At 37.5% G+C, this 20969-nt stretch overlaps 1 protein-coding gene across 6 annotated transcripts in view; it reads right to left on the bottom strand.

Moving 5' to 3' along the window:
* Positions 1–1166: 1166 nt before the first annotated feature.
* The window catches only part of LOC102217456 (glutamate receptor-interacting protein 2-like), a 192978-nt gene continuing 173175 nt past the window's right edge, over positions 1167–20969 (bottom strand). For all 6 annotated transcript variants that reach the window (XM_023325528.1, XM_023325524.1, XM_023325526.1 and 3 more), the window contains exons 13-25: positions 19355–19500; positions 17695–17775; positions 15163–15226; positions 14855–15000; positions 13445–13589; positions 11883–12022; positions 11077–11271; positions 10812–10968; positions 7685–7799; positions 7213–7423; positions 6917–7125; positions 6479–6625; positions 1167–6121 (exon numbers count right to left, since the gene is read on the bottom strand). In XM_023325528.1, coding sequence (XP_023181296.1) covers positions 5963–6121; positions 6479–6625; positions 6917–7125; positions 7213–7423; positions 7685–7799; positions 10812–10968; positions 11077–11271; positions 11883–12022; positions 13445–13589; positions 14855–15000; positions 15163–15226; positions 17695–17775; positions 19355–19500 — 1915 coding nt within the window. In that variant the 3' untranslated portion in view covers positions 1167–5962. The remainder of the gene's footprint in view (positions 6122–6478; positions 6626–6916; positions 7126–7212; positions 7424–7684; positions 7800–10811; positions 10969–11076; positions 11272–11882; positions 12023–13444; positions 13590–14854; positions 15001–15162; positions 15227–17694; positions 17776–19354; positions 19501–20969) is intronic.

Here is a 20969-nt window from a genome sequence, read left to right as displayed (position 1 = left end):
CAGTGCCATAGTTTGTTTATTTTGAAGTTAAAAAAAAGTATTGCATATTCATTTTGTACATTCACTCATCCATATGCAGCCATGTGACCTCGGTTCTGAAGCACAGCCGTGTACCACTGGGTTTTTTGTATAATTGCATGTGTTTGATGTGTTTGTTGTGTGTATGTCTTGCTGGTTATGTAACTGTTTGGCCTTGGGATAATTGAGTCAACTGAGGCAGAATGTGCAGTACTATACACACACACACCCAAACACACACACAGGATATAGCACGTGTTGAGAAACGCTGAGGTGTGTACAGAATTTGTGTGTATGCATGAACCCAATTTTAATTGTCCATATAGGCATGTTGGGATCCTGCTGAAGCACTAAATGCATGTTTGGACATTTTAATCAGTTCTTTGTCTCATTCCATCGGTCAAAGGACAATAATTGGTTTTAGGACCAGGATTGGAATTAGCACATTGGGTAATTCCAAACTGTAATTTTTAGGATACATTATATCTCCAAAACAACATCATGTTTATCTTCAACCTATCAGGAGATGCTGATGCTCCCTGTGTCTCTCTTTATAGACGGGGGGTCATGGTTTGGTTTGTGGTGTATGATCAATGTTCATTTAGTACAGAAGGACCTAAAGGGTGTCATGAAAACATCCTCCACACCATTACACCACCACCTCCACCCTGAATCACCACTGACCAATGACCAGCAGTAATGGTCATTGGAGCAGAATCATTTTCCCAATCAGCTCATTTTACTGAGTCTGTGCGAACTTCAAGAACTTCAGAAAAGGTATTCTATATAACTTGGATCTAAAGATGGTTATTTGCGTTATCATCAACAAGGCATTTCATACAAACAACTGATTATTTTCTCCTTTTAAGCCACTGGCTCTAATCCATGTAGATTTGATCCAATTAATAAAATAATACTCAGAGCAGCCTGCCTGGAACCAGCTAGCTAAGAAACGGAGACATGAAGAGGAAGAATCAGAAACATGCATACACCCACACACACACACACACACACACACACACACACACACACACACACACGCACGCACGCACACGCACACACACACACACACACACACGCACACACACACACACACACACACGCCCGCACATTCATAAAAGCAGACATTTTATTTTTCTTGCTTTTAATTGGTTTTCTTCTCAAAAAGAAGTATAGCAGTACACTCTTGGTTTCATAGAAAATGAGCAAAATGAAAAAATAAAAATGACCAAAAACAAAGTTACATTTTGTTTTTCATCTTGTTTTTTTTCTTCAGAATTTTCTTTTCATGTTTTTGAAGAGTAATAGTATTATAGAAAAATAGTATTTTACATAGAACTTTACATAATTAAAAACAAAGAAAATAACACAATATCAATAGTACCATTAACGGCCCAATCCAGAATCGTATCAAGGATTGTCAGGTAAACATGTCAGAATATTACAAGCAGAAAACAATTACAATTTTCTTTTTTTTAGCATTCAATTTTAAAAAGAAGGTAGCTACCAAGAACGTCAACATGGGGAAAGATGGTAACCTAGATTGTGAACGATGATATAATACACAGTTAAAACTGGATGGAATTCCAGATTTTTGTGTTTTTATTGTACAGTGTTTGCTGCAGGCTGGACATATGAATATTTTGCTGGTTTCTAAAATATATTTCCATCCAGTCAATATGATGATCTTTTAGTTGAGCTGAAAAAACAGCCACGGAGCAGCTGACTGGGTGTTATGATACCAAAATTATTTTTAGATTCTTGGCAATGAACAGCTATTAGATGACCTCAAAACAAAGGACTACTGAAACTTTGCTACAGGAATAGCAGTTAGCAAGAGCAAATGCTTTCCTAAAGATACCATTACAGAGCCGAGTGATTCCAATTTTTGAATACATTTATTCTAATGGCAAAAAACACATTATTTACTTTTCAAAGTGCTCAATTTTCCTTATCTTCTCAAGCAGAATAAATGTTAAACCCCCAATATTAGCATTGGTTAGCAAAACAAAACAATGATTAGCAATAACCCAATTTTCACACATCCAGTCATGAAGTTTAATAATTAGCCCACCATATCTATCTGTTTTGTTCAGATTTACTGAACTTTGCCCAACCTCACACTGTTAATGTGGAAAACACTCAGTATCACCAGACAAGCAGGTTGTTGTTACGCACTCGACAAAAAGTCATGTGAGCAACAGACACACAACTTCAGGGAAAATTTCTAGCATAATGAAAGGAGGAGCTGATAAAAGAAAAAAAAGTCTAAAGATAAAATGACTTAAAAAAAAAGAAAGCAGGAGACAACTGGAAAATATCTGGTAGCCATGACCTGGCTCTCAGTGGCCAAGGAATTTGAATCTGCACATTACTGGAGGAGGCTACATCCATTTTAGATTTCATGCTGAGATAAGCCATAAAAATATAGAATACTGCATTAGAAAGGCACAGGAAGACTGAGATGAACACCCTAGTGCAGCTTATGATATCATAATGTCAGGTTATATAAGAACTTGTCCTCTGGGTTCAGAAGGAAACAGATACAAGAAAGTACAGATTTCCTTTAATTTTCCCAAGGAAAGTTAAAACTATATGAATTCCGCCAAAGACACAGTAAATTTAAGCTAATTAATATAAACTAACAACTTTATTTTTGTACTTTAATACTCATGAATCAACTCTAAAAGTGGAAATAAACATGATGACAGAAAAAGAATCGTTAACTTGGTTTTTGACATGAAACCCACGGTTCTGGATTGGGCTTTAAACTAACCCGGAAACGCAAATGGAGCATGAATGATCACACACACATACACTACTTACATACATACTTGTATACATATATTTATATATATTTCAAGAACTAGCAAACCCTTTTGGGAGGCTTTACTTGCATTCTCATATTTCACCTTGTTTTACAGATTTTTTTATTTCCACCTTTTAAAGATCTTTTTTGGCCACTTCACAGTATAAAATGCACTCAGACATGTTTGTTCAGTTTTCCATAAAAAATACAGAGTATGAAATTTAACTGTGTGCTTTTAATTGAGGAGAGTTGGCAGAGATTTTTCTTATGTGCGTTGAGTTTTTGCTGTTTTGAGTCTGATGTGAGTTTCAGAGGAGAAAGTGAATTTCTCTGAGTCCTGAAAAACATCACAGCTGAACAGTAAGATGAACAACATCTATTTGTGTGATGTCCATTCTGTAAAAAAGAAAAATTATAAAAACTGGAAACACACCACATCTCTACATTTACTCTCAGAAAAAGTATCACTTCTGCAGGACATACACCCCACCTTCCTTACACACGTGGTTTTACTCCAGGGGAGCAGCTGGAGCCGTGCTGTGTTACATAACAGCAAGAGGAAAGAGTGAGACAGACAGAGAAAAGGAACAGAGGATGTAATTGTTCCTGTCAAACATTTCCAGTTCTTGGCTGGACAAAGCCTATTCTGTTCTCTCGCACAAATGCAAATGTTCTGGTATTCATCTTTCATGTTTCATATGTTGTGTCTTTCTCACACCCTGATGCCGCTTACTGCTGAGTTATACAGTGATAATGTATTCATCCCCATACAGATTGCTTCTTTTTTTGGTTTTGTGAAACTTAGATGGTTTAGAATCAGCCAAAAATAGCCTGAGAATTTACAAAAAGAAGGTTTCAAATAATTATTGCATGTATTAAGGGGAAAAAACTATCAATACACACTTAGGATTATGAAAAACATGGCCGTTGTTCTGTGATTCATGGGGCTTCTGTGCTTCTTCAGTAGCAGGAGAACTTGTCATTACTGGAACCGTGAAAGACAATCATTAATGTTCTCTAAAATCCTGGAAGGGAATATCTGTGACCTTAGACTGAAGCTCACTGGGGTTAAGCAACGATCCAACTGAGATGATGAGCCTTAAACAGGCTATTCATGCTGGAAAGGCCTCTTGTGCAGTTGAGTTAAAACAACTATGCAAAGAAGAGTGGGTAAAAAATCATCTGTAGGAACTTAAAAGTCTTTGCTATTTGTCCCAAACAATTAATGACAGCTGTTGCTGTTGTTCATCAGGTTTATGGTGGAATTACTTCTTCACAAAGAGCCAAGTTGGTTTGGGTAGTTTTTTCCCATAATAAATAAAATCATCATTTGAAAACAGTTTTTTCTTGGATATTACAATCTGAAAGGCATTAAATAATCTTTCACAGCATTGCAGCTGCATGCACAGCTGTGCAAAACACCACATTAGTCATGGAAAATTTCACAGACAGCCAATATCAACATAAAAACTGGGAATTTTAAAAACATATTTCAGCTTTAACTTGCATTGGAACAGTGAATACAAATGTTCATCAAATGGAAACTACAGCTAAGAATGAGGTTTTCTTATTTCCTCTTCTGCCTTGGAATCTGGTTTAAATAGCATTTTTGCCTAAGCTTTAAAATAATCCTCATTTTATGAAATGTTACCACCTGTTTCTTCATATCTATATCTTCTAATGTACAAATTATTTTCCATTTCTCACATTCATGCAAATCACTGTGAATCCAGTTGTTGGCAGGAAGCTGACAAAATCATTTTTGCGTATCTCAGCTTGAGAAATCATCAAGTTAAGACAAACAAAAAGCAGCTCCGCATTTATAAGAAAAGTTTGATTTGTGTAATATCACTAAAGATTTGTCCAGTCATTATTTAGAAGGTTATAAATGATGAATTTTTAAAATTAAATTCATGCTGTTTTTTAATTAAAAACCTAAAAACGTAACATGAGTTTTGTGTAAAAAGCATTCCCAGTGGCTAATGTTTCTCTGCAGAGGTCATGACCCAGAGCTGCTAATGGCATCACATCCAACAGAGTCCAGCTAGAGTAACATAAAACACAATGACATTTATTTCACTGCAATTTTGGGATGACATTTTAAAATGTTTAGAGAAAATATGTAGTTTATTCTGACTTAAACTCAAGAACCTTTGACCTTTTGGTTAAGAAAAGGTTGATTTCACAGAGTTTCGATGGTTTCACTTTCTCAGCGTTAGGCATGAAAATGGAAAGAGGTCCACAATATTATAAAAATGCTCTTAAGTGCTCATTTGTTGATACTGACAAGTTTTTTTTTTCTTGGACACCTATTTATTTGCAGTACTGAGAAAATAACTTCCATTTAAAATAACTTATTAAAGAGCATTTTCAATACTTTTAGATTTTTAATAGTTATGAAAATAATGGCAGTTGTAATGTCATTATTGTTCTAATTTGAAGTATTTCAGATTTTTATTGATTTGTTTAGTGATTCATTATATGCAATGGAATAAAAGTGAGAAGTTTGTCCATAAAAGAGCCAAAAGAAGCTTTTATTGACTGTTCCTCAGCCAAAGGAGGGAAACTGTGTTTAAGCACATTATAAACGTCTCACATGATAACATCTGGATGAGCCATTTGCTAAAGATAAATTATATCTATTGTCTTCTATGTTCAGTCTTAATATGCTCCTTAAAAAGACCACTTTACGTTTTCCTTCTCCAAATTATATAAAATCTAAAACATGACTCATGCATTTTTGCAAAAACAGAAAAAAACACCACCTGACCCATTTAGTTGATTTTCATTCACTTTAAAACAACAAAATAAAAAGAATCAGAATTTCTGAAATTTACACTTTTAATGAAATTTTGGTGTTGTGGTGATTTTTTTATATTGTCGTCACATTTTTATTTGATGCTTTTATATTTTTCTATAAAGAATATACTGTATAACAGCAGTACGACTCTGTAAATGGAATGTATGCATGCAGGGAGTTTTTGTTTGTATTTCAGTGTTTTCAGTCTCTGTATATTTAGAATTATTGCTAACCTGTGTTTATTCCCAGGCCAGTCACAGTAAATATGTTCACAATTTATGACTTGTAGTGTTAATGGGCAATTAAAGAGATTGTGTGTTTGTTTGCATTGTTGGTTACAGACTTAATGGATGGTCTAAAGTGTTGTTGTTGTCTTCTGGAGTGTCGCCGGCCAGAGGGTTTCTGCTGATGACCAGCTCCAGTCTGTCTCCAGCCTCTGTGATGAGCGGCACCGCTAAGCAGCAATCAAAGTCTCTCGTTCTGACATGGTTGACCTGGATGTAAATACAGAGACAGTGGTTTCCCCTGTAAGCTACAGTCTCATTTTAATATTGCAGTCTTGTTTCTTCAATAAAAGCATCCAAACTATTAGCAATGTGAAAGAATTGTGACCTGCAACTTGCTGAGAAGTTGTAATATGTGCTACAAACACTAACCAAAATTAAATTTCCTCTTCTAAAATAGTTTGATACTTTATAAACTAAAAACTGAAATGTTACGCCCATGTTGCATTGTACATAATTAAACTGATGTCATAAATTGGACGCTAAGTGTTTGTAAACTGCGAGGGGACGCATGGGTAAATATATCGCTTCCTATTTTTTTATTAAACTATTTTTCTTTTTTCATACCTGCAGGATCCTGTCGAAGGGTTTGAGTCCAGCTCTGTCGGCCGGCCCATCGGGCCTGATCATGTTGACATAAACACCTTTCTCCAGGAAGCCGTCAGACACGCTAAACCCAAAGTCATCGCTCTCTGGGTCCTTTATCACCGTTACCTGGTCAAGGAGAACACAAGCCTGTGAGATATTTTTATTTGTCTTATTTGTCTGCATGAAATGTGGACACCTGCGAGAGCTACAGTACATTCACAGTTACCTGAGCTTAGACTTCACTGCCACATACTTTCATATTCTCATGTCAGAGAATATGACTTTTTTTTTTTTACTTATGATACCCATTTATATTATCTTTATTGACTAAGACTGCTACCAGTTAAACATGTGAGTTAAGCTGCATTACTTTTAAAAATGCAGAAACTGGTTTGAAGTTTAGAGAAATGATCTCACTTTGTGCAGCTCCAGAGGCGTTGGGGACAAAATTCCCTGCATTTCCTCTTTGATCCGACGAGACTCCCACGTTCTCTCTGATACTCTTAATGAAGCCTTGAGCTTCGGATCATGGTGCAGAAGGGGGGACTGATTCTCTTGGTGGATGTGGGCTCCATGGTGCAGGTGGGCCTCGTGGTTAAAATGGGCCTCATCATGCAAGTGGGAGTCTGAATGAAATTAAAAAAGACGGTTTAGACGGTCTGTAACCCACATGTTACAGACTAAGAACAGGTGGGTTCTTAGTCTTGCCCCACCTTGGTGGATGTGGGCCTCATCATGCAGATGGACGTCCTCGTGTAAATGGACCCCCTGGTGCAGGTGTGCATTCTGGTGAAGCAGGTTTGCTTGAAGAAGGAGAGAGTTTCTTCGCAGTGGGCTCATCCTGTGGCTCAGGATGGGCTCAGCTGGAGGTTTGTTGGCACCTTCTACTCCCAGACTGATAGCTGTTCCTGTCATGATGGAAGCCTGCACAACCAAATGTATGAATTCATATACACAAACGCATATTTTATTAATACGTTTGATATCTTTGATATTAAAAAACAAGCTATCATCTTGTCAGCTCCTAAAAATTCAACAATTTTTCTCATCTGCTTAATTTTGTGCATCTAAGTTACTTACTGGTGAGTTAAAATCAAATTACATGTTAATGGATTTTTCAGGATTTTATAAAGTCTTTGTAGTTGTTCACTAAGTTGTGAAATCTTTCCAAGGATGCCAACGAACCTCGATCTCTCGGAGAAGTTCAGACTGACCACAAGTCTCCAGGTCTTCTAGAGCCTGACACCAAAAACTGTCATCTGGATCCAGCAGAATACCATCTGGTGGTTGGCCAATAAATCTGCCAAAGAAAATCAAGAATGAATTCATTCCATCAATCAGTGGAACATGCAGATAAATAAATACATTCTAGGTTTAGCACAGAATAGAGGTGCAGTGGTGATGGGTTGTAACAGATGTTTGAAATAAAGGGAGTTTTAAGGACCACAACCTGCACCGATAGTTGACTGCTATTACAAACTATTATTTTGAAATTCTAGTTAAATGTGCCAAATGTGTGAAAGGTTTGAGCAGCCAAAGTTTTTTCATACTGCAGACAAAGGAAGATCTTTTAAAATGATGCAGTTTTCCCACATGTAAATAAATCAAAGTGGATGAATTTACAGGAAAATCTGCATAAATACAAACTAATGTAAATTAAAGTATTAGTTTCTCAAAGTCCAGAGCTGTTTGCGACATCCAGGCTGTGTGATATATTTCTTGTGCCTGGCAGCTAATGAGAAATTTAATACGAAGAAAAAATAGAAGAAATAACTTCCTGCACCTGGTTTTACAAAAATACAGATATGGGATAGAAAGCAGAATTCATTTCTGATGCCTGGCTGAAACCTTTTCTGATTAATACATGAATAAATTGCACCTTGAATCCTGTTCAAGAAGACAAGAGAAGGTTGACATTAATTGCATTTGTACATAAAGCAAAACAGGGTGAATTTAAACTCTTCTATAATAAAAACAAAGAATTGTTGATAACAACAGAAGAAGTTAAGTTTACTAAATGATTAACAGGTTCTGTTACTTACAGAAGCACAACACTACTGTCCAAACAGAACAAACAGATGTTCAGATCGGATCGTCAGGTTTGTGTCTCGCTTCACCCTCTGATGATCTGATGAAACGTATGCAGGACAATTTTCTATCAAAACCTTTTAGAGGTTGTGTGCTGCCTCTGCAATTTCACTGTTATGAATTGTCTTTGTTTGAAACCTTGTTTACTTATTTATTGCTTAGACCACTTTATTCTGTGATGCTTATGTTTGAAAAAACAGCAGCTGTGTGTTGCATCTTTGATCTAAGACAATAAGGTTCAAATCAAATGGTCTGCATTACATGCAATAACAATAAAACATCAAACGCCTGCAGAAAGTAATGCTATCTGTGCCTGAAATGATTTTTCATAAAATAGATGACATAAGCATACCGCTTCCTCACAATTCACTAAATATTGCTGAAAGCTTTGATTTGGAGATGTGGTTTCATATTTATAAAAAAACAACTGAACCAAAATATAAGAATATTTAGATTATAACATTGATTTTACCTATATAGGAGGGAAGAACAGTAGATCTGGGAATTCCAACAACATGAGGAAATGCTGCCCAGTACTGAACAAGGCTTTTTACTCTCATTATAAAAATGTATGTAATGTAACTGAATTTCAGACATGAATTCAGTTTTGATTTTTTTTCTCTCCACTCTGAGTTGAGTTATATAACTCCTGTAGATACGACTGCCCTTACAAGGCTTAACCTCCTGACTCATCGCTCCGCACGCAGAGACACAAACACACAGATGCTTCAGATACTCAGATTCTCTCACTCACTCTGTTATTCAATCACCATACAGGAACATGTGCTTCACTAACTACTGGAGCTGATCGTGGCATGGCAGGAAAAGAAGTGCAGTTAATGATCAAAAATTGGATCATTTCTAAGTATATGTAAATCTATCCCATCATGTCTGGCCTCATTTCTTCCTCATCATTGTTTCAGCTTTTAAACAGCTTCAGTCATTCTGTTATCCACTTGTTTCAGTTTCAGGGGTTTTCTTGTGCGATTATTGTCAGCCATAAGTCAAATCTTTGTTTGTCTAAACCATATTTCTTTTTAAACTCTCTTTTGCTTTCCCAAGTTTTCTTTTTTTTTGTTTTAGTGGTCATTAAGTCTTTCCAACATCTTTCAGGTTAATGTTTGTGTGAACGTACTCTCTGGATTCAGCTCTAATGGATTCTTTACATGTGACGGACACAGACTTATAAATCAAAAGGTTTCAATGTACTTTTTTTCACTGCAGTTGAAATGTCATTATTTTTGAAGGCATGGCCATTTTAACCTATGAAGTGTGACATTGTCTGCCTCTGAGCCAAACTGGTTCTGTTACTCATCCAGTTCTAGAGATTACTTATAGCACCAGCTCTTTTGTTTCCTCTCCAAAGCACCAGTTCTACCAACAGAAAACAAGTTCTGTCTAAACCTTTTGGGATCAGAGGAAAAAATGCTTTTACTAGGACCTGAAGCAACAGCAACAGAAAATAAGAATGTTTAATTAAATCAAAAGTTTAAGCTTTGATTGACCTAATCTGAAATAAAGAACATTAATGAAAAAACTGGGTTTGAACTGGACTAAGACAAGCTACATGTTTTTCATTTTCAGTAGGAAATCAGTGGATTTTTGTGAAAATATTGCTTATAGTTATGATCAGAATTGCTGTTTGAAACTGAACACTGGCAGAAGCTTTAATTAAAAAATTCCTGAAATATCACCAGAGTTACATTTTGTTTTCTTCTTCAAATTAATATTACAACACAAAACAGTGTTTATAAATCAAACTGGTCATATTGGAACCACCTTTTACAGGGATCATTAGAGAAATTTACTGGTTTATGAAGTACAACTTGTGTTATGGTTCTTTACGAAACGCAGAATAAAACAAAGCTTGGCTGATGTAAGTGACAGACTTTCTTATTAATTATATTAATCACTAGTTCTGGTCTAGCATTGGAACTGATTTGGTGGGAAACATTTTGAAATCTCTTTTTTCTCTGGAAACGTGCATGAAGACAACAGCTGTGATGGAAAACAGGAGGAAGGATAACTCAGCTGAACTAGTGACAATGAAACAACAGCAGAAAACTTTGGGAAATCAAAGTTCTTGATCACATTTTTTTTTTTTTTAGCTAATTTGGGAAGCAATAAAAAAAACTTCTGGAAATGTCCTAAGGAAAAATCTTGCTGTTGGATGATGCTGTTAGTGTTTAATCAAACCACGGCTGAAGGTTCAGCTCAGTCGTACCCTGGTGGTTTGTCCCACTCATCCTCACTGAAGCCTCCATCACTAAACGGGTAGTTCTTCCTTCTTCCAGGAGGTGGCGTTGTGCTACGTTGCTGTTTGGAGCTACGCCACTCATGTGGATGGAGGGCGATGCCCGCTCCTTGTTGTGCGTATGTACCTGTGGGAAAACAAGATTTAAGAAGCCCTTCTGATAGAAAGGAAATGTTCCTTGTTCCTGCGCTACTTTAAAAGAACAAACTGCATGAGAATATCTTGGCTAGCTTACCTTGGCTGCCGTATCCTGCGTCCAGTCCAGAACCGTCCCAGGACTCCATGGCCGAGTCCACACTCGGTATCGTTGTGGAGTAAAGTTCTGACAGCTTATTGGTCTGTTGGCTGTCTGTCAAATCATCCTCCTCTGGGTCACTGACCTCATTCTCTGTCGCGTCCTCAGCGTCTGCTGCTTTCCTCTCCTCTAAATCTTTAACATAAAAACAATTAAATTGTATTTGGATATGAAAAGTCTCGCTGAGAAGTTGATGAAAACAACAGACTGGCACCTGCAACCACGGTTTTCTAAAGCTACATGGTGTCAAAATGGTCTGCAGATGTCTGCTGTATCTTATGTGTGCTGTGTGTTGTGTGTGTTTTAACATCCCAGAATCTCTTTCTTTTTTGAGCACTTTTCTTCCACCACTCTTAATTTTGACCCTACCAGCTCCCTTACTTGTGTTCTTTCTTCAGGTGACTCATGCATTGTGTTGGTCTACTGTTAGACCAACACACACAGCCTCTGAAGTGCAGCCTTCACACTGGCTTGGTAAGGATGATAGACTGTTGCAAAGTCAACAACAATATGCAATTGACTTCCTTGGAACTGACATTGCATGATCCACTGAGTTTGATTGCATTATATAGCTGGACTGAACTGAACTGTTCAATAAATTTGCATTTCATAAGAAAGTGGTTACAATGTAAATACTTCATTTTCTTCACATACATTCCATAAAAATATGAAGACACTTTTGTGGTCTACGTCTCATGAAGTAAGGACCGCTGAAATCCTGCAGTCAGTTTAGACTTGATACTCACTGTCCAGCTGTTTTTTAATTTTGAGGGTCACCGTCTCTCCGGCCATCTGAAGCAGATGGATGGCTTCGCTCAGCGGCTTCCCTTTCAGACTGACGCTGTTGATGGCCAATATCCGGTCACCCACATGAATAGCGCCCGTCCTGGACACACACACACACACTTATTCTCACAGCAATCAGGTTTACAGTAAGTTCAGGAGAAAACACATTTTTTGAACATCCTGAATGAACTTCTTCAGCTCAAAATTAGGTCAAAATGAACAATTACCATCTTTAGTTTTGCTGTGAACATGTTGCCAAGTTGTTATCCTTTTTCCAAACTTCTATCAGGACCAGAAAAGATAAATATTGATTTAAGAAATTAATGTTTAAAGAAACCTTGACACAACTAAAGTGTGGGTCAGTCTAGTGCTATCTACTGCCATCATTCATACATAACAACACATGAAATGAAAACACTGTCTTTTGACCTACTTTGACAGATAACATTCATCTACTGCTGTTATCTCAAATAGTAGGTATAGCACACTTATATTAGAGTCAATAAAGGCAGAAGCATGCAGTCTGCAGTTAAGTAGGCAGTAGATAGTCATGATTTATCTACATGTACTTGTTGAACTACATAAATGCACATAAATAATAAGAGTAAATGCAGATTTCTTTGCACATGCCACAGACACTGATCTCAGTTTCTCTCCTGCATTTACTTCTCTGTTAGGCTGAACTAAGTTTAATTATAGGAAGTTTTTGGCACAACAGTTCAGTCCAGGATGCAGAACAATTACATCACAATCTCTAGGAAATGGGTCATGGTGAGCTGGGGTGTGTGTGTGTGTGTGTGCGGGGGGTGGGGGGTGGAATAAGCAGTGTGTCTTCCAGTGGCGTTACACCTGAGCTGCCATCTTAATGTGAAATATGAAACTGGTGTTGCCTGGTGACCTGCATACATTCACCAATACATGTTTAGGACTCAGTAAAAGCTTATGTCATCATCTGCTCAGGCTTGTTGCTATGGACACTGGCTGCTAACCTGGCTCATATTTCGCATCTGTTATCTCCATGTGTCATATGACACTGAGCTGGTGGTGAGAAAACCTTTTGTAGCTCCAAACATCATCTGTCATCAATCTTGGTGTGAGTAAAAATTTATTTCTGAGGATCTTTGAACACTGAGTCAGAGAGTATATCAGTTTTTTCATTTGTTCACATATAGGTTGTTGTTCTCAGTGCTTTATCATCCATGCGTGGTTAGCCTGACTCTGGGAAGATGATGTAGATTACACCCATATGATGACTCAGCTGAGATTCCCGGACCATCAACTGGGAGTGACCGACCCGTAGGCTCAAAGTTTCTCTGAATAAGAATTTACTTCAAATTGCTCATCGAACACAAATTCATGTTTAGAAAGAAACGGTTTACCATTGGGCTGGAAGTTTTTCTTTTTCTATTCCAAGTAGATATACTATGTAATTTGAAACTAAAGCATAATATGGATGGAAAAGTTTTAAAATACAAAGCAGCAGCCTAGATTTCTGATCAAAGTGTTGCAGTGTATGTAGTACCTCTCTGCAAGGCCTCGCTTGGTCAGGCCGGATATAGTGATGGGGTCAAAAGGCTCCTCTGTGCCTGAGATGGTTATACCCAGAGGGCCTCCATAGCGCTTCAGCTCCACAGTGTAGATGATGCTGCCTGACGTCTCCTGCTCATCTGCAACAAACAGACACACTCTAACGTTTCAGGTCCAAGGAGAAGTCAATACCGTCTGGTGGGTGATGCTCATCTGATATGCAAACACACCAACACAAGAGCTCTGGTACACCAGTGGATACAGTGTCACGTTCCCAGCTCACTTTGAAACACAAACAGAGACATAGACGTCGTTACAGAAGTAGGTCAAAGCTCTTCTCAAGACTGCACTGGTGAGGAAGATACAGTTTCCATGGGAACTAGAGAAAATTCTGCGTTTCATCCGATCGAAAGAACACATCAGTTGTGCGAGTTTATCCCTGCATGTGTGCACACACGAGAGCAGCCTCCATGACGCCTCAGTTGTTGCGTTTGGAGAGAAGAATGCACACTGCGGCCTCCCTTTGTTAAAGCAATGTTTGTTTCACTGCATGATGATTTTGACTACACAATGATTTCATATAAACATATGATTAGACTTACCTAAACTTACAAATGTATTATGAGTAACAAGACTGTAATATTAGAAAATAGGCTAAAAAAACAATATTTCTTTTCCAAAGATTTCAACAGGAATATAGAATATTAAACTGTTAAGGAAAGATAAAGTTCACAAAATAGTTTCATTTTTTGAGACTGAAAACTCTTCAGATTTTTTCAGGCCCTTTAGCTCTATTTATATATTAGACACTTGAATGTGTTGGTATGTTGGAGAGTTCAGCTCAGTGACTTAAACACTGAGGTTGTGAAACAAGCCAAAAACATTTTCCTTTCCTTTTTTCATTTCTGTATGCTGCTTTTAAATTTCTTAGCTCAGTGGAGCAGCAAAGTACACTGAATCATACAATGTTTATGCATTTTGGTTTTATTAAGCCATGTGATTTTAGCTGAGGTTATGTTCACCTCATTTCTGCTAAAAACAAGGTGATTTTAGTCAAATCTTTCTAAAAGTGTGACCAATTTACTGATATTGACTCTGATGGCTTCATGAAATCAAGTGATTCTAGCTGGTTACAATCTTTTCTGTATTTTATTAAATAATGTTTCCATTTATTGTTGTTCTTGTATGGGAGGCAAAAAGCGTTTCACTGTTGCAACTTTTAAATAGCAGAGGACAGCACCACCTTGTGGTTAAACAATGTTTTGCAGCTCTGTAAAAAAATCTTAAGGAATCTAAAACCAATCATAATAATAATATTAATAAAATGAATGAATACATAAATAAAAAGTTTGAACCATTTTTTCAGTATAATTCTCACTCTCAAGCCTTGCAATTACAGAATTACCTGAGTTGTCCTCATCTTTGCGTATCTTTAATTTGACCAGCTCCTCACACTGTTGGAGAATATGCTCTGCGTCTTCCTTGGAACAATTCTCCAGCCTGATGTTGTCAATCGCCAAAAGCTTGTCGCCAGGCTCCAGAGTCCCAGTTCTGAATAAGAGCAAGGATGACAGGTGACAGGGAGCAGAAAGTGATGTGAGGAAAAGGAAAACAACAGCCTTGTGATAGAGCTGCGCAGCGCTCTATCACAAGGCTGGCATAATAAAAAATGTGTTGTGAGGGCGAGTCCTTTGAATAAATTATAAGGAATACCTGTGAGCCATGCTGCCTTTCTTGATGTCAGAAATGATGAGCGGCTCTCCAGGCTTCTTGCTGGCTTTGAAAGGAGACCAGTTCACATTAAAGATCAGAAACAGTGAACAGTAAAGTCAAACGGTGCCGTCACTAACAAATAATCACCAGCATGTCTGGGTGGTTATATAGTTTAACAGAGTGCTGCATAAAAATCAGCACCGAATAAAATACATGCTATAATTGAATGAAAGGCAGAAATTAATACATTACATTTTATGGAAAATAAGTATGCTGTTATTCTTAAAAAAAAAAAAACATTCTTGGTTACAATGACAATGACCCGAGGAGAGTCAGGCTCAGAAGATGGCACCATTACACCGCTTTCTGTCTGAGGCTAATGGAATAAAGCTTTAAATAAATGTTATATAACATCAGTTATTAACCATTTATTACCTTTTTGATACAAAAACACGCAGAGCAGAGCAGGCAACATTTAAACAGGATCTGTATAGGATATCAGTACCACCCTCTACATATATTCATCTACTGGTCAAAATGATTATACTATGATTTGCAACACTAACATGGTGTAATTTAAGGCGTCAAATTAATTTGTCTGCAGTATATCTAAAAGCGTCATGAGATATCGGAGGGTGCTTCATGTAAAATGACATAAATGTATTTATTAAAACTGTGATTCTGGTCAAGAAGGTTGAATGCAGTGCAGCACTTAAGGTTTGGAATTGAAATATGTGGAAAGGTTTAAAGGTTAGAAACATTTATGCACAGAATTACATCAGGACATATGCACAGTGTGAGCAGAACTGTTTTATTCTCAATAAATCAGCTCCAGTAGCTTTTTTGTTTCTTAACCATGTTGGAGAAAATAAACCTTTTTTCTCTCAGTCTTTTAACTTAAGCAGTTGACAACAGCCCAGCGACAGCCCAGTGAGCCATGACCTGATTCTGTGTCACAGTCATACATAGATCTCATTTAGACACGAGTCCCTGATATGTCTATTCATAGATGTTGTTTAGACCAATATATTTAATCTAAATTTAGAGCAAAAGTATAACTGCCTGATCTCAAAGTGGTTTAGGCTTGGACTTTTGGTTTAGTAACATAAACAGATCTAAAACTTTAGTCAGTTGTTAGGTTGCTGCAATAATATCAACATGAGGAAAATATTCAGGAACAATATCAAATAGAGACTAAAGACAATTGTGCTAAACTATTCACAGATTTACTTCTACTGATGGACAGAAAATGCATTTTATTCTAAAGTGTTGTTAAACAGTTGAGCTATACAGGATGTAGCGCTGACCACAGCACACTTCTTCAGGATCATCACAGACCATGTTCAGTGTGCTGCTGTAGGAAAAAAGGTCAGTTGTGCAGCAAGAATCATAATTTCCAACAAGAAATACCTCAACAGCCCTGGAGAGATTGACTCCACACAGAGCGGAGTCAGTGCAGACAGAACGTTGCAGAGGATGAGTTTAAAATATATAATAACGTCATTAAAGTCACCAAACTGAATAAGCAGTCAGAAATCACAGTCAGGAGAGCATGCTAATGCTCCTTTGTTTTACACAAGTCCATCTCGGCATCTTGAGCTTCTAATAAAGGTCTTAGTCGTAAAATAACCGTTTACTTTTAAACCAAATATCTGCCAAGTTCAGCCTACATGTTTATGAACTGTTAAGATATTGTTTAGACATCTTATCAACAGAAAATGCCCGCTGGAAAGAACAAGAAGTTTTCCTTTTTATCAGTAAACAGCTTTGAAACTTGTGCAACACATGAAGGCATTTCCCGTTAGAAAAAGATTTTTCCACTGATTCTTAATGACAGAGAAAAAATACTGATCAAAAATAACTTCAGTCAGTTCTGACTTGCTGTTTATTAATTCATTTGATGAAGATGATGGTCTTTTCTTCTCAAAGTGTGAAGTGACGTTAGCAAATCGGTGAAGATTATTGGTGAACTGTGAGTGAACCAAAGCTGTGAGTTATAATAAAGCCTCAAATAGACATTAACATGCAACTCAAAGGAAGAATAAACATTCAGTGTAGGCCATTCCCACTGAGGACTGCGACACGACTTCACTTTAGAGAGTTATCATTAACATGTCAAGATCTGCTTTAAACATGTGCTATGACAGCCTCCAGTGTCAGAGAGGGTGAGAGTTGGCAGCAGGAACTAATGTCATGTCTTCAGCTAAAACTGAGTTCATAGTCACTGATAAAAGCAGGATATGTACAGGTGCAGTAAAAAACCCTTTGAAAATAAACAAAATAAACTCCTTTATGTTTGAGGCTAAGACAACAGAAACATGCTGCTGTTGAATGACGCCGTTAAAAGGTTTCTATGCTGTTTTATAAAAGCTGTTCATGTTTTCAGCTGATTGGTTCTGGGGACCAGGAAGAACATGCTGTGTATGTTGAGTCGTGTGTTTGGATGGGACGTCCAGTGAGATTCAAACATTCTGCCAGCGGTGCTGCGAAACAAAAACCAGATCATATTGGGAAGGATTTGTGTTTTCCTACCACTGATGGTGAGCCCCAGCTCCACTCCTCTTTTCTTTGGTAACTTGACATGGAACGTACCACTGCTAGGCACCACTGACTCTGTAACAAAAACATGCAGAGTGTTCAGAACCCGCAGACATGACAGAATAATAAGAAAGCAACAGATAAGTACATTTATCCAGCTTAACATTTGTAATTACATTTGGTTTATCTGCTCTTTCCTGCACTGACCTGAATTTCTGCAGGCAATTATCGACTTCAAGTCCTTATGCTTGAAGGAATAACATTAATTCACAAGTTAAACTGTACACAGACGCATAACCCTGAGCTCTGTTGGTACTTTAAAGCTTAGTTTTAAAAACTGAGATCAGCTCCTCATTTAAATATCTTATAACACTTAAAATTTTCACCCTTCAGTGAAGCTGAAATGAGGGTAAATAACATCCCTCTTCACAAACAAATAAAAAAGTGATTTATGCACAAACCCAGAAGAAACAAGCTTTGGAAGTCCTGCATGGTGCATTTCTGTTGTTATTGCAACTAGAATGTCATTTTAAACACTGAAGGTCTCATTTTGACCATAATGTCCAGCAATGGAGGCTCATAAAGTCCATAAACCTACAGCTGGTTCATGCTGAGGCTGGTCTGTAGTCACACTAGAAGTAAACTGAACCAGAGTTCATTTGGAAGCAAACAGAGACCGCCTTAAAAAGTTGATCTCGGTCCAGTTCGTTTTTTACACACCAGCGTTTTCCTGAGTGAATTCAGAACCACAGAAAAGGTTGGGACCAAACTCTGGTTTGGTTATAGTGGACCAAAAGGTTCAGGTGTGAAAATATCCTTAATTTTTACACAATTGCTAACATTTCAAGTTCACCAGTTCAATGCTGTGAAGCTTGCAGGAAATTGAATGTGATGTGAACAACCAACCCTTATTGTGAAGAAAAAAGTGCAGAGTTGAACAAGATGTCTGTTAATGTTCATTCCCCCATCTGTCCAACCAAAGAAATCCAGCTCAATGGGAGAAACCACAGAAGGAGGACTGATGGGAGATGAGAATTGGGAGGAATTGTGCAGGAAGGCCAGACTGGATCTTCTGAGTCAGTCCACAAATCTCAGAAGTACTGAGAGCCTTGGGACACAACTCTCAGTACTGATGAAGAGCAGTCACATTAAGTATAAGGAGATAATCCATCCATTATCTAAAAACGCACACTCTTAAAAATTCATCACGCTCAGCTGCTTCTTTTCATAAACATTCCCCATCAAAACTTCATCAATTCAAAAACAGAAACTGATTAAACTTTAACCCTTTTGTTGGTTGGTTCAATATTTTTCAAATTCAATCTGATGTAATTTTTCCTCCACACAGAAACCCGAGCTGAGTCAATTCTCTAAGTGAACTAAGAGCATTTCAGTGGAGTTAAAAGCCTTTTGACGGGGCCATGCCCTGCAGTAAAAAGATGCAATTATTCTGTCCAAGCCTGACAGATTACCCAGACAGAGCAGAAATATTCACAGTGTTTGTAAATAGAATAAAACAAAACAATTAAAGGGTAATTAAGTCTTTATACCCTCCAAAAATGCATGACCCTCAGGATGCTAAATGAAGACCCTAATGTGTTGGAATTAAAAAAGAGACGCAGGAAGTTGGAGATAGCTTGTTCGCTCCACAAACCTGCTACATCAAACTCGATTTCCAGCGCGACCTTATTGGTCAATGCAGCGTCTCGGAGAAGTTGATTGGCTTCCTCGAGTGTTCCGTCTTCTGTGGGGATTCCGTTGATTGACAAAAGACGATCTCCAACCTGCAGCAGGCCACACCTACAACAGTTATCAAGGTGGTGTCAGGATACATGAACACATAAAAACATGTTTAAAGTTAGTCAGTGAGATTATATGTTCCACTTAAAGCCCTGTGAAGTCTGACATGCTCAGATCGTCTCATTGTTATTGTTGCATAGCATCACTATAGAGACACAGAAACCAAAACGCTTCATAAACATGTTCCATGCAGGTTAAACCACTGCGTGATGAAACCTTCTTGATTCCAGATACTCTTTAAGATCTTTAAGATTAAGATTGCAATGATCATTGATTTATTGATCTTACTGCAGTAAATCAGTTGATTTTAATTGGTGTGCTCAATTTACCTTAGAAGTTAAACTTTCTTTACATCAGTAGGACAAAATTCTTTACTATATAAGTCTCTAAGTTTTAGGAAGTTTTGCATGTTATGTAAAGTAAGAAGGTAATTGTTTTTCTGATACAGGTTACCAATTTGAATGACAGAATTACAGATAAACAAAAGTTACTCTAACTGCCAAGCATGGTAATGGCAGCATCATGCTGAGGATCTGCTTTGCTATTGAACAATTCAGATACCAAACATAAGGATGACTTGTCTGACTAAAATTCATTTATACATAGAATACATTTATCTAAATGTTTATTTTTTCCATCCAGACCAAACATTATATTATTGTCTGGTAATACAAAAATATTAATATGCATATTTTTTATTATTTTATGGGAGAGGAGCACAGACAAACCCTTCCTGAATTTCTGAGAACTTTCTTTTTTTTTAACTGCTATTTACTGGTAAGTTTGTTTACCTTTCAGACTGTGATGTGTTTAGTTGGTTTTAGTTGGTTTGATAAATCATGCAATCTGTGATCCCTAAAGTCTGAGACTAAAATCCACTGAAACCAGTCTGCTAGTTGGAACTTCAAGCCTTTTCAAAATCTGTCAGGATTGTGAAAAGTGTGAAGTTTGTCCCCATTTTAAGAGTCCTTTGAGGCAGGCGGCTGTGATGTGGAATTAAAATAAATATACTCATCGATTCCTCCGGCAGGAGCAAGAGGAAGCAAACTAATTAGTGTTTTTAGTGTGGGCACTAATGGAATAGTGAATGTGGCCTCAGGGTGTGGAAACACACCCAGCACTCAAAGAAGCAATTCATAGGATGGAAATATTGGCCAGTAAACAACCACACAACAAAGACACAATGGATAATTAGGTTTTAACCACCTAAATTAAACAAAGTTGTGTCGAACTGAGCAGCAGGAAGCTCCAACGTGCAAACAAAACATGCACAAAATTACACATACATCGATATTTGGAAAACCTCCATGAAACTTAGGCACATGTTAACACACGCCTACGCTGAAGCACAGTCAGGTGGAGCTGCTAACACTGGACATTATTCTCACACATCCTCCCACTGAAACACCAATATCTCCGAGCCACAGCGAGTAGCACTGCTAATGCAGCATTAAAATCAATACATATGC

The sequence above is a fragment of the Xiphophorus maculatus genome, chromosome 20, assembly GCF_002775205.1.
Source record: "Xiphophorus maculatus strain JP 163 A chromosome 20, X_maculatus-5.0-male, whole genome shotgun sequence".
NCBI classification, from domain to species: domain Eukaryota; kingdom Metazoa; phylum Chordata; class Actinopteri; order Cyprinodontiformes; family Poeciliidae; genus Xiphophorus; species Xiphophorus maculatus.
This window is presented reverse-complemented; position numbering and strand designations above follow the sequence as displayed.